Below are 18,112 nucleotides of genomic sequence, written 5' to 3' on the forward strand. Positions count from 1 at the left end.
CCCCTGTCTCAAATCATTAAAGTGGTTTTCAGCAAACAATTCTTTTTCGAAGATCCTGTTGCCTCTGTTCTGTATTTTTGCGAGTTAGGAATCAAAAACATCTCCAATCTCGGCCTTTATGTTTCTTATAGACGCGCTTCTTATAAATAAGACGTGTATAATTTCGATAATAGCGCACCAAATCCACTGAAATATTCCACAAAAAACGTTCAATACCTTCAGAGGAAATGTACAAGCTCCTCCTTCTGGTCTTTGAGAGATTACGATGTAAAAGTTAAAAAAAGACCGCGTTGGCTAATAGTTAGTTCAGTTGTTGTACTCGACTAAGAAACAAACGGCGAAAAATATAATGTTCACACCACTTCATGTGTTCAACAAAAATATGCTATATATAAAAGATTTACTGCTTGGGTTGAAGAAGGAAACAAAGCAGCAAAACTGACGAGCAAGTATTTATAAGTATCTTTCATATTTTTGCATGTTAATATTTCTATTTACTAAGACGACCTTTCTGTTAAAAGCGTTAAAAATTCGTACTGCAAATTTAACCAATCGAATATGGTCATTGCCAGGGTACATTGCTTTAAGGAATCAAAGCTGATTTAAACAGCTCGTCAAAACTGTTCGGTGTCCTAGTCTGCCCGTTACTTTCAATCTCAGTTTGATTTGCTGTGTTTTCATTCATGTTATATTGATCACTGCGATACTCCACTATAGGCTCTTTCTCCACATAGTGTTCCTGTAAATGCAAACTGAACGCATCGTACGTGTCGCATTTGGCGTCGCAACTATCGCACTTAAACGGTGCATGGTGTGTTGTTTTGTGCACGTTTAAATAATAATTACTTTCAAATGACGTCTTACAAACCACACATGTTAAATTTGAGCATTCAGCACGATGGATTTTTAAAGAATTTAAATTCCTGAAAATCCTTTGGCATATTCCGCAACTTAACTTCGGGCGATTATGTATCGCGTCAACGTGGCGTTTCAAAGCTGAACTGTCTGCGAATGTGCGACCACACGTGTTACACGCATGCGGTTTGGCACCTGTGTGTAAAAACACATGCTTCGACAAATACTCCTTCAGAATAAACGACTTTCCGCACTGTTTACACACCCATACTTTGTCCGAGGAATGTGTCGCCTCATGACGACGCAGGGCGCTTTTTTCCAAAAACATTTTCCCGCAAGACTCACACTGAAACATCTTATGATCTGCATGTACGAGAAGGTGACGTTGAAGAATCGAGTTCTGATTGAACGACTTATTGCAATATTTGCAATGCCACGGTTTTTCACCAGTGTGAATCAACATATGCCTTTGCAAGGACGTTTTACGATCGAACGATTTGCCACATGTGGAGCACTTGAACTTCTTTTCACGCTGTGGCATACAAAAAGACGAAGTGTTGGAAAATGCAACATCGTTGTGGTCGGCTGCGCTTGAAACACTTTCACCGATCGAAACTTCTGGTAAGATATCTAAAGAAAAGATTGGGCTTTTTAAAGCCACCTTAGTCTGGCTTAATTTAGCAACTAAAAAAGAAACGTCTACAATCTCAAAAAAAAAACGACCACATGAAATTCGATCGTAAAAATATATTGGAAGATAATATCTGGTTCATGAAAATTTACCAATCTACATAATAATTTTTGCTTTCATTCTGAATGTTCCAGGATCAACCCATAACTGCAAAAATGTCAACAAAAAGGATTACTACACCTTCAGTTGTGGATAAGATAACATCACCGTTTTGTTGGCTGTCCTCAACATGGCTATCAGTCACCTGAAATATAGTGAGACAAAGAATCATTAACACGACCGCATTACATATTTTATGTACACGTTAAAGCAAAAACCATAATAGTAAAAATGTCCTTATTTTATAGAACTTCCCCATAACTATTGTTTTTTACATAACAACATCTGACGGATGATAAAAAAAAAGTTTTTCGACATAAACGATCAATTCTGAATTGTAACAACTGTGAATTATCTGACCTCATCAGTTGCATTAATCCTAAAACATGGATGCTGCGTATTTTAATACCTTCTGAAGTTTCTGCCTTGTTACGGATTTTTTTTGAAACATTGTAAAGTTGCAATGTAAATTTTAATGTTTTTTCATTCCATTTTCCCCGATTGTCATGGTGCTTATCCGATATAAAAATAAATCAGATTTTTAGAAATTTTGCTTGCATTTATCCTTTTTGTGAAAAAACCCAATAAACCAATTAACAGAAAATAAAAATAAAAATGCTGAGATATTGCCCAGAATGTTCTCAAACAGTATTTAAATAGGTAATGGTCGTATTCCCCAATTTTACAATCGCTTACGGAAAAACCTGTTTTTTTAATGACAACATGCTAGCCTGAATCTGTAATTGATGAAACTCTTAAACATCAATCAGCGATTATATATAAACACGTATTTTTTGCAATAAAGTTAAAAAAGGAAAATCCTTACATTTCTAGTGATGTCATTAATGCTTCTATTGAATTTGTACCCTTAGTATCTCAACAATTTCAAATACATGCACGTTAGAATTTCCGCAGTTGCAAAAGTTGAGTATTTCCTGGAATTAAATTTCGCAAGTCCTGAAAAAAAACTGTGATATTTTGCAAAATTTGATTTTGCAATTTTGTGAAAAGAATTGGACAACCCCAAAAATTATCTTACAATAAAAGTATTAATAAATGAACCTAACATGTATTTCATAAACAAATGACCAATAATTTTTTGATTGATTTTAACAATATATCTCGACACCTGTCATGTCATCATCTAAATCTAAAATAAATTAGAATCAGTTGATAAAGAGATTAATAAATTTGTACCATACACAGCACACAACATACTTTCATACTATGCGATATCTAGGAACCAAATAAATATATGATAAACTAGAAGCATCTCCGAAGAATTCAGAATTTAATTACCAGAGTGTGATACGTAGATTTGTTTAATAGTGGTTTCATATATATCACTTTACAAACAAAGCTTCAAATTGAAAAATTGCAGCAAAGAATTAAATGTTGAGAGAATTTTAACTGCATCCGTTGACAAAATACAGTTGCAGCCTTTAAAATGTGAACCAAAATGGCTGTAGACTCGAAAATGCTCTTTAAACACATGGGTGAACATGTGTTAACTCGATTAACCGATATAGTGTAAGTTAGATCACGGACAACAAATATCGTAGTCCACGCCACTTTTAAAAGACTTTTCCACTGATTGGTAAAGTGATGGAGAATGGTTTTCATTTTTTGTAGTGTTAGAATGATTTTACACAAGGCTCTGATTTATTTCATAACTTTTTTGAATTTTTTGTTAACTCACCGCTCATTCATCAGAAAACAAAAGCGAGATTGACTATACCTTTTTCATGAAATAATTGTCCTGTCTGGGGGAAACCAATGTATAAAAATAAATAATTTTGGTACAAGCCCTGTTTGTAAAAAAAAATATCAGGGAAGGAATATGCAGTCAATTCATTATTTCCCGGAAGCCAAACCAACAAATTGCATTAACATCCAAGTAAAACTTAATTATACAGAATGCGTGGAGATGAAATACTACAACAACAGAAGACGAACCGTCCAAAACATCCCATTTACAAAAGGAACAAAATTGGTTATACCAATTTGGTGTAAATACATATGATACAAAGCAATGGAATAAAAGGCAAACAGATTCACACAAGAGTAGGGCATTTGGTAAAACGAAAACATCATTTAATATACATTTAACACTTAAAAAGTCTTTTTTTTGTTTAGTCAGCACTTATTTTAGAGTTTATGTTTTGTTTTATATATATACTTAGGAGAGAGATGTGACACACAGCTTCTCCAGTGCTACAACTCTGCTCTGCTTGCATGTTATGTCACTTTGTAAATACAACAGTTTTTGAATAATATAAATAATTATTGTGTCATGAACAAGCGCGTTTATTCTAGGTTACGTTTTGACAATCTGCAGCTGTCATCGACGGGCAATGGTCGTAATCATCTTTGAATATTTATGGAGATAATTAGAGGATTAAAATTAACCAATCAGATAACAACAGTTTTGTCAAAACTGATGGTTACCTGAGATTTCAAGCCTGATGATGGCATCACAGATATAGATATATAGATGTAGTTGATTTGATTTTGCGTCTAAAACAATAAACATGCGCACGCATGCACACACAGGCAAGAAATATAAAGAACAGGCCGCAACGATCAAAGAAATAAAATTAAAAGAGTAACTTACTTTTCGAAATAATTAAAACCTGTTCTTAATGAGAGAAAATGATAGTTAAAAAAAACAATTCCAGCTCCTTTTAAATTGTTTATTTCTTGAATCTATGAAATAGTCAATTTTCTTTATGTGGTCCTTCTTTTATTGCCTGTAAAGATGCACACACATATACAGAACTTTGTAAACATTTGCAACTCTTTTATATATTGTTAAAATAAAACAATTTATTTTTAATTGTTGGTCATTTGTTTATGAAAAATAACTGTTGCCATGCTGTTTTTGAGTTTTTAGACTTGTATTTATATATATATATATAAATATTAAGAAAATTTCCAACCTGTGTTAGCTCAGTTGTTTGCCCGCCCACACCCAAAACATTACTTAGGTCTTGTTCTGTCGTTGCAATGTGTTGTTGGCCTGAAGCATTAGATGAAACCATATCAGCATTTTCTCGCCAGTAATCACTTATAAGTTGATGTAAGGGCTGAAGACTCTCTTCAGACTGCCATATGTAGCGAGTCCATTTTACCTTGTAAAATCTTCCATCGTCCTATTGAAAACATTGTTTAAAAAAACTATATAATATAGCTATTGCTTCAGGATTGCAAAATTTAAGAAAAGTTTATTTTTAGGGTTTAAAAAATATTTTCTTTCTCTTTCTATATTGTATCACTTCTCTGTCCAGCTTGGTTTCCTGAATACACAACATGCACACTGAGAAGCTGATTAAAATAAAGGTACATTTACAAACAGAAATGTTAATGAATTGACTACCTTGTCAAGGACAGATACAATTTTCTCCACTCTCCAACCATCATCATATACAGTTCCACTATTAAAACAGTTAGTTACATCTTGTATTGTATCACTTTGATCATAAGATGTCATTGTTGTGGGTATATATATATACCTTCTAGGAATATACAATCAATTTTACAGGTTGTATTATTATAACGGAGGTAAGGCCAGTGGCAACCTTTGTTAAACATTCAAAAATAATGTAAAACTATTTGGAGACCGAATTGCTAGATAGAAAAAAGAAAAAAAGAAATAGAACAATGCATGAGGAACAGAAAAAACTCCTGGCTACACAATTTTAAAACTATAGTGATGTTTTTCACTTTGCAGATGACACCAGTCTATTATGCTCTAGTCCCAGTTTGAACCCCATTGAGAAAAGAGTAAATATTGATCTAAAACTTCTATGCCACTGGCTAAACGCAAATAAAATTGCACTTAACGTTGCCAAAACTGAGGTTATTCTTTTCAGGCATCCCAATAATTCAATCAGCTATGATGTTATACTTAACTAAATGGCAAAAAAACTATCCTTTTCCACTTGTGTTAAGTATCTTAGGGTGAGGCTCATCACCTTTGCCTGCAGCCTCTTTGACTAGGCATAACTTTAGATATATGTGATAAGTGCTACAATTTTGTGAGTATTCATAACTTTTATGATGGCTTCTGATGAAAAAAATAAAAAATTGCGTAAAATTTTTTTACTTTGCTGGGGGTATTGCATTTTTTGGTCATTTTATTTTCGTTACCTCCATTATCTTTAAATGCCCTGTTCTACATACATGCTATGTTTAATGACATGAGCATCAATATTTCTGGTCGAACAGGTCTTTTTACCTTTATCGTTAAAATAAGAAATTTTCTTGCCAAAATGACGTCATTTTTTATCCCAATGATGTAATTAAAATTACTTTTTCCATGTAAAACACATATTTCATTTCACAAATCTACCAAGAATCAAAGCGTCGCGTATCATTAGTAACACGTGAGAAATTAAAACGTACTGAAAAAATGGGAAAATGACTATTTTTCAAATGTGTGACGTCATTTCTAATCCTTGTGACGTCATCAAATTATTTTTTTATGGATTGAGTTTGTACTAAGACTTTGTCGCCAAATTTCAACACTTAAGCACAAGTGGTTCAGGATTTATGGCCCGTGGGCACTTTGTGCCCCCCCCCCCCCCCTCCCCCTCAGGGTTACAAGGGCCAAATAAGTTGGGTATAATAAGGTTAACTGTGATGGTCTCCAGCTTGTTTAAAGTTTTTAGCAACTAGTCTAGTTAAAGTTCCTTTTTCAATAGAACATTTTGTTTTTGTAATTATAGTTATGTTCTCAGCAAATAAACTACTACTTAACTTACTTACTTACTATATGAATATTTGATTTTCTGTTATTCTGTAAATTCTAGATAGCAAACATCCTAAACTAGGAAAACAGGTCTGATTTATGACACTAATTGCTAACGAGGTTGAGATATTTTTTCTCTCAAAAGTTCTCCAGCCTTTTAGTTACCAATTTGCGCAAATATCCGAATATGATAACTGATCCGACCCGTGTTATCCGTTGCTGTGCCGTGAAATTGGTGTCTAAAATTTTGGTAAGTCGTCCACGTATTACTTCCTGAATATGAAGGAGATGTAGTATTCAACATGTGTTAGACCTATGTACGTTCCCAAGCCTTGTGGAGATAATGATGTGCTATTCTCCACAAGTGTAGTAGCGTGTAGTAGAGCGTAGTAGAATGTATTTCTCTGTAGTAAAGCGTATTTCTCTGTAGTAGAGTGTAGTAGCTTGTAGTAGAGCGTAGTAGAATGTATTTCTCTGTAGTAAAGCGTATTTCTCTGTAGTAGAGTGTAGTAGCTTGTAGTAGAGCGTAGTAGCTTGTAGTAGAGCGTAGTAGAATGTATTTATCTGTAGAAAAGCGTATTTCTCTGTAGTAGAGTGTAGTAGCGTGTAGTAGAGCGATGAAGGTATTGTTTATTCCATATTATACATTCTTGTTGATATCTGCAAATTTCTATAGTCAACAAGATACAAACTTTCAAGTCACCTGTTTCAATGAATTATTTGTTTTCAGTATTTCTGAGTCACTAGATATTTTTAGGGTTTCATTTGTTTAAGGTATCTATAACCTGTAGTTCTTGTGAAGCAACTAATAGAAAATAAAATAAGAATATTTCACAATGACTAACCAACCAAATTTTATCTATCATGGATATGGCCTAATAAGGAGTTCAATTCTTCTTCATTACTTATAAGTTTCTCACATGGTTTTATTAATATTCCACAGTTATACAGTTATATCATTGGTTCAGTTGTTGTGAGAAATCCGTAAAATAAGTAGTTTATATGAGTAATTTTCAAAATAATTTTATTATTTAATCTGTTCAATTCATTTCTGTCACCACATTTAAAATGGAAGTAAATAACGTACAGGAAACATCTTTAGCTGCTTCTGAAGATGTTGGTAAATCCAAATCTGAAGGTAAAATACTTGGTTTTTGTAATTTTAATTTGAGTGTACACACATTTTTTTTTATAAGAAACATACCCTTTTTGGGTTTAGCCTAAATATTTTTTTTGAAATTTAAAGGATATTTTCTGAAATTTTGAAAATTAGGAAATATGAAAAAATTGAGTCATCGATCTATTTTTTTTAAGCTTTTGGCCACAACCATTGACCACAAACCCTTTTCAAAAAACAAGTTTATATATTACTTAACAGTAAAGACAAATAAATTAACCTAGTTTTAATAAAAAAATAAATAAATTAAAAACAACTGGATTTTTTTTATATTTTAAATCTTATTATTTTAAATGAAATTTAAAAAGAGTCGGCCCCCGGGTAGAACCCTTAAATTGCTTTTCAGCAAGATTCCTGTCAAATTATAAATTTACTTTTTGAAATTTTCAGTTTCACTGCAATGTCTTTTTAAAAAAAAATTGTGTATCTGTTGTTCCATAAGGGATGACTCACAAATCGAAAAGTATGCAGATAGGAAAGGGTTAAATCCTTGACATTGATTTAATATAATCTTATGGCATAATTTTCTCCAATCCCCATGAAAAAAGTATTTTGAAATAATTTGTCTTTAAAGTGCTTTTTAGAAGTGTATGACCGAGTGTGCTTGTAATTTTAGTAATTGGCAATACTAAAATATAACTTTTTTGATTTTGATCTTTAGAGCAGGGAGGATAGGGATTAAGATCTAAACATTGAAGTGACGTTTAGCATACAGTCAAATCAGTATAAGACAGGCACTCTGAGAACTTAAAAAGGGGTTGTATTAGGCAGTTATCTTATAAAACACCTATGTTAGATGGGCTTTTCCCTTTTAGTCTTAACAATGCAATCTGAAATTATGCAAGGGTTTGCATACAGCAGCTCTCTCGATTTGTGTCTCCAGTGTCTTAATAATCTCCTGCTGATATTATGATGATTGGAAATAAGTCTGAACTTAAAAAATAATGTTTTGAGGAAACAAGGCAATTCTGTGATATTCAATTTATTCAAACTTAAAATGTAAATGTAAAGGCTTCACTACACTTTCGTTTTACTAAATAAAAGTGGGAGATGTTTGAAATTGTGAACCCCACACATTGTTACTGACTGTTTATGTGTGTCTCCAGTGTCTAATTTATCGTAATATCTATTTTTTGACTGATCATCTGATATTATGATGTGCAAACTTAAAAAATGATTTTTTGAGGAAACAAGGCCAAAGTCAAATAATTATTTGCAGAATTGACACCTAAGTGGACAAAAATTATCTGCGAAAATACCAAAATTAAGAATGTCCTTTAATGTTAATACATTTAAGAATTATTCATGTGGCAACAATTTCTCTGACCAGGATTCGAACCTGGATTACCATTAAGGTGTCTTACCAACTAGACAATCAGAGTGAAAATTGTGCCTTAAAGTTTGAGTTCAAAATAAAAATGTTTTGAAAAAATAACTTACTCTTATCTGAGAAACATTTGTGATAGAAACTTTTTGTAACTTAGCAAAACCTTTTCTAGGTAGACTATAAAAAATAATCAGTCACAAAAAAAGTCTAGCCTAAACCTTCAAATCACTAAAAATTAACCAAATAGACTATTTTTTTCCTTTTTCATCATTAATAATGTAGACCACTTTATTTGTTTAAATAGGTTGTTGCATTGCTTATTTATAACCATTTGTTTCAAACATAACCTCTTTTCGAAAAGAGCAATGGCACAAAAGTTTCTCCTTTTTGAATAAAACATTTTGAAAGTATTTCAATTTTTTAGATCATTCAATCTTTCTTAAGCCATTAACCTTGGAGGTGTATCAACAGATTTTAAACGTCATTCTATTGGACTCTGATTTCAGTTCTGAATTGAGTGATTATGACGACCATATCTTAAATGAGATTCCAATCTTTTACAAAAAATACAAGAGAAATTTTTTTATTAACAATAATAAAAATATGAGAAAATTTCAACTCAAATTAAAAGATGGAGAACTAGAGCGCTTTCACACTGGTATACCAAAACTTCAAGTTTGCATATATAATCGCAAGACAAAAATAACTACATGGCGGGAACTGGTGCCACAAGAGTATGCTGAAAAAATATTAGAAAAATTACATCAAATAAAAATTGACACAGAAAGAATGACATGCCATCCAAATTCAATCAATAAATTAACTAAAAAGTTTACTATTTCCGTGGAATAAATGAACTAGCAAGAGTTTTTCTAAAGAACTGCTTTACATGTAAAGTATCTAATCCATTACCACAAACAGAGCTGCCACCACCAATCCCAATTCGTACCTTTTGGCCCCACCAACGTTTACAATTTGATTTAATTCTACTTGCAGTAAATAAACGCAAATATTTAAGCAATAATATATGGGGGTTCAAACACATCCTAACAGTAAAATGCACCTTTTCCAAGTATATATGGTTATTCCCAATAATATCAAAGGAAGCTGAGCATATATATACATCATTACGATTTTTATGTGAGAAAGAAGGTTTTCCTGAAATCTTTCAAAGTGACAATGGAAAGGAATTTGTAGCTAAGATAATTACTGATTTTTTGAAAACTCATGATGTACAAATAAAACATGGTCGTCCATATCATCCTCAGAGTCAAGGTCAGGTTGAGAATGCCAACAAAGTTGTTAAGAGCCGCTTGAATCGAATTCTACAACATATGACAAAAGATGAAAGTGCTAGGACTTGGCCTTTGCTTCTACCAGGTATCAGTAGCATCATGAACAACACATGGCATCAAACCATCGATGACATTCCTTTCCGTATCTATCACAACAGAGATCCTATTGCAATGCGACACCACATTATTCCAGATGATCTAATGTGGCTGAAAAAACACACAGAAAATGTTAAAGAAAATGATGGTAATTCCAGTGCAGATGATTCTGAAAGTGATGAAGAATGGCTTGAAGAAGGAGAAATATCAAGCAAGTCAAATGTTGGTATTACAGCAAATGAAATATACCAATCTTGTAGCTCTGCATCACTGTCATCAAGATTCTTTATTGAGAAGCAGGAAAGGTCTCAGCAAAATAATCTAGAAGCAGTCGCAGCTCCAATACAAAGCAGTGGAAGTAATGAGTGTCAAGAAAATGAATTTGATAAACTTAAATTCAACACTGCTTTGTTCACATTGGCAAAAGAAAAGGAATATTATAACCTACAAGCTTTGGAAGCAACAGAGTATGGTATTCATCGCAACATCCAAAGGCGAAAACCAAAAAATGAAGAAAGGAAATTTTCACTTGGAGACAAAGTTTTAATAAAAAATCCTTTCTTTGAAGCACGGAAGCAAATGAAAGATATCACACAGGCAAGGAATGTAGTTGGAACAGTGTCAGGTGTATGTTCTGGAGGTATCTACAAAGTGCAACTCCCAAATGGCAAAGAAACATATGAAAAATCTGTCTTTCAAGGGCAAATGGTACAATACATGGAGAGAGATGATGAATGTAGTTATGATGCAAATGAAACACCTAAGAAAATTACATACAACACAATTATGGAGGCCATATCTACTTTTGGGTAATGCACAAGAGAGAACATATACCAGGATCAAAAACGGTATAGACGGTGAGATAGGACAGATATTTCTTTTTTAATGATGAAGTATTACGAAGTGTTGGATTATGGAGTCCTGATGGATATGAAGGAGGAATCAGAAATATCCTCTACCTACAAAGAAAGGTTTCAAGAAGGCATGGCCTTTTTAGAGAACCAAAAATTTCCTTTATTTTTTATATGGAACAGTGGCTTGGGAAAGGGACCGCAAATGTAAACTTCCTGACATATATCTGTCATTTTCAAAAAACAAAAGTTCTGAACATGACTGCTGCACATGTTTTAATGATAGTGTTAGCTGTTTTCATGAATGCTGTATAGTCAAATTGAAATTGTTTGCAGCAGCATTAAAAATGAAAGTTATGTCTTCCACTCATGTACCTATTTCACACCATGAAAAAGTAGCACCACATAACCAAGCAAAACCGACTCAATCATCTACACCAGGAAATACCAAGCACATAGATAAAAAATTATCACAAACTACATCATTCAAAACAGCAAAATCATCTACATTACCAACTCATTTAGAACATCATAAGATTGATTTATTACAAAAATACAATACCAATGTTAACTGTAAAATAGCCATAAATAAGATATTTCAGATTGTTGAGAATCAAATGAAATTAAAACCACCATACACCAATCCATTTATCAGTAATATGAACTACTTAACTTCAGTAATTGGTAAAAACAGTAAATGTAGTACCACAATGTTGAGAGCATCTATTAATGGAGAAAATATCAACATACACTGTCAAGAGGGGGAAAGTTTCAATGCCTTATGTGCCCTTAACAATGTTGTATCAGATCTACAAGGCATTGAAGAATTACCATTTTATTAAGATAATACCATGGGATAATACCTATTTTATTCAAATGACGGAACAACATTGTAGAAGTTCTGTAGAAAACAGGCTACTGGCGACCTTTAGGGAACAAAATTACACACCAACAAGAATCCGAAATCTTTTAACTTGCAAGGGCTTTTCATTTTTGGCTTATTTAAATGCATATTAATTTCAAGTTAACGGGCATGGATAGGTTTCATCCTGGACAAACACGTACGTTTTTGGATATCTTCTGTGTACCTTATTTAAAAGCGACTTTGTGGGTCAAATTCGCAGGAACACACACATGAATATAGTGTTCCAGATCTAAATATTTTTTAGTGGTTTGTTCCTTAAACACACCATAAATCAGGAGACACTTCTGCTCCTCACACCGACCTAATAGAGGCATTTTAAAGCACATTCGTGAACTAATCAAAGAGAATTATGAACCAGATATTACAACTGACGAATCTGAACTGGCAAATATCGAAAATGGAATTAAAAAACTCGAAATTTTATTTTTATTGATGACGAGGAGGAGGAAGAAAAAACACTATAATAATTCCTATAATATTTGCAACTTTGTTGCTCAAAATTTCAGATTATACTCCAAAGAGAAACTCTTCACTTCTTTGTCTGTCTAAAAGAAAATCCATACATTAGCGATTTCACATGAGGGCGAAGGTTTTATCATGTAAACGCCGCGTCCACCTATCGACTCATTTTTTGCAATGCAATGCAAACGTTGCTTCTATTAATGATACGTGAAACACGTACTACTTATGTTGAGAATACTGCCTATATTTTCTTTTTATACAACAAAAGCCGGATAAATTTCACATAAAATAGTGGTATTTCTGTCATACAATAATAAACTGGTAAGATGTTGAAAATAATTGAACACCCTTTTCGAGTTGCCGACACTCGAGCCCAAAAGGTACAGACATTTAAAGCTTATATCGCATAAAAATCACACTATTCAAATCTAGTCCATCTGCGTGCTATAACACTATCTTGGTTTTGAGCTTTTAAGGTCGAGTCCCGAATTTATTTGAACTATTTTACCTTCACACTGTGTGTGATAAAATTTTAACAAATTTGGATGTTTCATGTATCCTTAGGTATTAGTGTTGTATAAATATACGCTTTAACCAACACAGTGGTGATTAATCCATATAAAGTTTCTTCCGTACACGTTACCAACTCCGAATTACAATATCTTTTTGCAATATAGATGTTGCTGACGTTATAAGAGTTCTTGCTATTGGCAATCCATACACAGCATTTCGTAGATTTTACTGACACCGACACAGAAATCTATATTTTTCTTTCTTTTTTTTGCGCTTCAACCGTTTCTTCTGTTAAATATTCCTGTCGTCTCATATGGTTTATACGGATACATAGTAACTAATCCATGCAAGGTTTTATCGGTGAGAATGTCACGTTACAATCTTAGAATTACGATATCTTTCTGATCTGTATTATATATTTGCTGAAGACCTCTTACTGTTGATCAATCCATACACACCGATTTTGTCGACTTCTCAAACTCAATCACGTTTTTTTTTAAATGCTAAAATTGCTGCCATTAAGTGTTGGCCGTCTCATATCTTTCAAAACTGCATACTGATTAATTTAAACAGAGTTTCGTCAGTAAGAACCTATGGTTACAAAATCAAGAATACGATATCGATAAAATTGTGCCTTAATTTGAACGGTTTCGATTAATTTATAATATAGACTTTTTAGACTTTTTAATCCAAGGATAAGTTATGAAGAATTTAGCCCTGAATTTAAAATAAAACTGTTTTTTTCTTAAAGTGGATAATTAGTTAGGAAGACGAAGAATATTGTAGGAAATGGAACTGTTAGAAATTACATGGATAGGACTTGATTCAACAAATCTGCGTTGAAATTCAAACTGTGACCTTGAAATTAATGGAATGGAACTGTTCGAATTGACATGGAGAAAATTTTTTCTGGTTGTGTAAATAGCGCCAAATTAAGCATCCGCTTGATATGTTAGACAAATATAGAGATAACCTTTTTTGCGATTGGACGAGTTTGATGAAAATAATATGATTGTAGTATGTAAATAATGTAAAACTAGCTTCTTCGTACAAATCTTCGCGCCGAGCAAGAAAAGTTCGTTAGTACGCGAAATTTAGTGTAGAAATACAAATAGTAACGCTAATTTTCGGTCCAGCCTCGCTGTTGCTTAATTTTTTAAAACTTTCAGTCTCGTTTAATGCTTATCTGTTGCTTAAATATCCCAAAAGCGACGTAAGCAATTATTTCCAACCTCGTTTCTAGGACTTCTTTCCATCACGCTTATATCGGACTTTTTCTCTTCTGTTAAGAATCTGGTGTAAGCGTAAAGGAAAGAACAGAGCTAGGGAACTATTCTCTCTCTATGTGGAACCTTACATGTAAATATGCTACAGAAGTCCATGGTTAATTTGTCGTATTTTGCTGTTTAAAGTTTAATTCTGACTTATCCATCCAAGGCTGGCTTGTTGATTAATAGTTGCTTCAAATTTCATGAAATTTTAGCCTGGTGATGCTTATAAAAAATAGCGTGCATCCACAAGTACATATTCTTTTTAAGAAACAGAACGATTGCGGAAAGGTATTTTAAGCGCCAAATTTTTTTAAACAAAAAAAACTAAAAAGGAAAAAAATGCATAACCATCGATTACGTGAATTTTGTTGGGAAATATATTTCATATAGATAGAATTATAAAGTGTCCGTGTTAATGTCATTATTAATAATTATTATAGTTATAAATGTTAACATCGAACGTTAATTTGGACTATTTAATTATGTCCATTATGAAATGCATAGGAACCCAAAATATAAGATGTTAAATAACTTGATTCCGTCACTCCAGAGGAACATGGCAAGTTATCGGCTAACGTATGTTCCAAACTTTCCATTTCAGAAGTACTCTGTTTAAAGAAGAGTACTTCCATGTACATCCCAGCAAAATTCTTTGATGTGATATCTAAAAAAAATATTGATAGTAGTTATTAACTACAGACAGATATCTTTGTTTACATTTTAACTAAGGGCTCTTCTAACATGTGTCTGGCATGTAAAAAAGATGCTAGTGAGCTAAAACTTTCAAATGCCCATTCCCATGGATTTCTTCAAACAATAGTCAGTGAGGTTTTAAACTTATCGAGAGTGTGGCTGGATTGCAACAATGGTTATAAAATGGATCTTGAATTCTTCCATTCATAATGTCACATGGTACAACTTTCAGTTGAGGAAATACACGGACGTTTAACGGTCAAACTCTCACAGAAGAAGCTTTTATCAAACAAGAAACTACAAGTATCTGAATTAAAGTAAGGCTAAATTAGCAAAAACTCACCTAAAACTACACAGTATGACAGGTTTGAAGTTAAAAAACAAAGATTCTACGAAAAATTCAGCCCCTATTTATAAAAAAGTGACTGCGTAAACAGCGTGTTTTCCCTCAAATCATAATGGCTACCCTGAAAAATACGGACATGTAATTGGTTAAAAAGTATCACGTCATATTTTCTGACCAAGAGAATAGATTTTTGTTTATTAAAGCTATAGTTTGAGCTTTTTTAAATCATTTCTAGCCCAAAACAATCTGCCCAGGGTAAAATCAGAAATAAGACATAATCCTAAATATTTTGAGCTTTAAATGTTTTTTAACTTTCCTTGGTTAAGTTTAACAGGTATATTTATATAAAAATTTCTAAAATGGTTGCAACAGAACTTGTCCATATGTCAAGATGTATTAGCTCTATGTACCTAAAGACAGAAAAACTCCTGTTACTTTAGTACCCATCTGGTTTGTACACAATAAAAATTATTTTTGATGTACATATAGAAAGAACTTCACTGTCATGAATTATCGAAAACCAGCTAAAATAATAATAATAATAATAATAATAATGTACTAGTGTATAAACCCCGTGGATAAATCCACTTAGGCAAAAGGTCAATAAAAAGAAAGTTGTTTTAGATGTATTGCTGACGTCAGCAGTGCAGTGTAGATAAAAAAAACATTGCGAAATTTGTTTATTCTTTGTCTGTAATGTGTAGAGGTTGAAACACTGGTCAAAATAACGTACAGAATCATATATTCTCGACGAACGCCTAATGAGATATCAGGGATTAAAAATTTTGCTGACGTCAGCAAAGAACCGTCAAAACCCTAAATATTTTTTTAGAAATTAGTATACCTGTTGCCTCCATCGCATAGATCTTGAAACGCTGATCAAGAAAATGTATAAGATGATGTACCTTTGAGAAACGGTTGCAGAAATATTAGGGTTTAAAGGTTTTTTGATGATGTCATCAACCCTTCCATTCCGAAACGGATTCAGGGATCCGGGTTTGAGAAAATTACCCAAATTGATCCTAGGTGGTCCCTAGTTACCCACGCGGTGAAAAATCATTGACGTCACCACCTCGTTTCCAAGTTATTTGGCCTCAAAGTTTTAGGTGCACTGTAATGGTTTCATTAATTTAATATAGGATATTGACGTTAAAGTAGTGTTATTTTCGTCGCGCCGTAACGTCAGAAAATTTGACATATTAGAGATGCATTTTTCGGCAACATCAAAGGAAAATGAAGACATCCACTTTGACGGTCACAGACACACAGACAGACACACTTAGCGTATTATTATATAGACTAGTCGATAAACACCCGTGGAGAAATCCACTTAGGCAATAGGACATTGAAAATGTTGGTTTGCTATCGTCAGCATTGCAAATCCAAAAAAAAAAAAAAAAATTGGCGAAATTTAGTTTATTCGTTGCCTGTAACGTGTAGAGGTTGAAACGCTGATCAAAATAATATAGGATCATAACTTTTCTACGAACAACAAAAGACATAAAAGGGTTTTAAAAATTTGCTGACGTTAGCAATGGCCCGTTAAAACGCAAAAAAAAAATTCAGAAATTTATATCCCTGTTACCTTCATCGTATAGACCTTGAAACGATGATCAAGAAAATGTATAGGATCATATATCTTTGACAAACGGTTGCAGAGATATTAGGGTTTAAAGATTTTTTGATGACGTCATCAACCCGTCCATTCCAAAACGGATTCGGGGACCCAGGTTTGGGAAACTTACCCAAATTGGTCCAAGGTGGTCCCTAGTTACCCACGCGGTGAAAAATCATTGACGTCACCAACTCGTTTCCAAGTTATTTAGCCTCAAAGTTTTAGGTGCACTGTAATGGCTTCATTAATTTAATATAGGATATTGACGTTAAAGTGGTGTTATTGACGTCGCGCCGTAATGTCTGAATATTTACCATATTAGACATGCATTTTTCGGCAATATCAAAGGAAAATGAAGACATCCACTTTGCCTGTCACAGAGACACGGAACTGGCGTATTATTATATAGACTAGTCAATAAGGCCCGTGGAAAAATCCACTAAGGTGCAGAAGAACAATGAAAAATTAGGTTGCTTTAGATTTTTTGCTGACGTCAGCAGTGCATATACAAAAAGAAAATTGGTGAAATTTAATCATTTGTTGTCTGTAATGTGCAGAGGTTAAAACGCTGATCAAAATAATGTATAGTATCGTATGTTTTTGAAAAGAGCCTAAGGAGATATAGGGTATAAAAATTTTGCTGACGTCAGCAAAGTTCCTACCAAAAGTTCCAAAGAAAAATTTCTTCACAAATTCGTACACCCGTTGCATTCATCATATAGATCTTGAAATGCTGATCAAGAAAATGTATAGGAACATGAACTTTTGACAAACGGTTGCAGAGATATTGGGGTTTGTAGGTTTTGTGATGACGCCATCAACCCGTCCATTCCGAAACGGATTCAAGGACCCAGGTTTGGGAAACTTACCCAAATTGGTCCCAGGTGGTCCCTAGTTACCCACGCGGTGAAAAATCATTGACGTCACCACCTCGTTTCCAAGTTATTTGGCCTCAAAGTTTTAGGTGCACTGTAATGGTTTCATTAATTTAATATAGGATATTGACGTTAAAGTAATATTATTGACGTCGCGCCGTAACGTCAGAAAATTTAACATATTGGATATGCATTTTTCGGCAACGTCAAAGGAAAATGACGATATCAACTTTGCCTGTTACAGACACACGGAACTGGCTTATTAATATAT

At 33.3% G+C, this 18,112-nt stretch overlaps 1 protein-coding gene across 1 annotated transcript; it reads right to left on the reverse strand.

Annotated features, from left to right (window-relative positions):
* Window positions 1-450: 450 nt before the first annotated feature.
* LOC130656469 (zinc finger protein OZF-like) lies at window positions 451-5,461 on the reverse strand. The gene is made up of 4 exons (XM_057459329.1): window positions 5,022-5,461; window positions 4,585-4,797; window positions 1,727-1,790; window positions 451-1,485 (listed from the first exon to the last, which is right to left on the reverse strand). The coding sequence occupies exons 1-4, from the start codon at window positions 5,133-5,135 to the stop codon at window positions 584-586; spliced, it is 1,293 nt and encodes a 430-aa protein (XP_057315312.1). The 5' UTR covers window positions 5,136-5,461; the 3' UTR covers window positions 451-583.
* Window positions 5,462-18,112: the final 12,651 nt, after the last annotated feature.

The sequence above is a fragment of the Hydractinia symbiolongicarpus genome, chromosome 9 (assembly GCF_029227915.1).
Source record: "Hydractinia symbiolongicarpus strain clone_291-10 chromosome 9, HSymV2.1, whole genome shotgun sequence".
NCBI lineage: Eukaryota > Metazoa > Cnidaria > Hydrozoa > Anthoathecata > Hydractiniidae > Hydractinia > Hydractinia symbiolongicarpus.

What these genes read in the sequence shown, in the direction of transcription:
- LOC130656469 (XM_057459329.1), bottom strand. Translation starts at nt 5,135, where the DNA reads ATGACATCTTATGATCAAAGTGATACAATACAAGATGTAACTAACTGT. An exon ending in TTGTATCTGTCCTTGACAAG is followed by an intron (nt 4,798 to 5,021) that starts GTAGTCAATTCA and finishes TGTTTTCAATAG; the next exon opens with GACGATGGAAGATTTTACAA. An exon ending in TATCTTATCCACAACTGAAG is followed by an intron (nt 1,486 to 1,726) that starts GTGTAGTAATCC and finishes TCTTTTCTTTAG; the next exon opens with ATATCTTACCAGAAGTTTCG.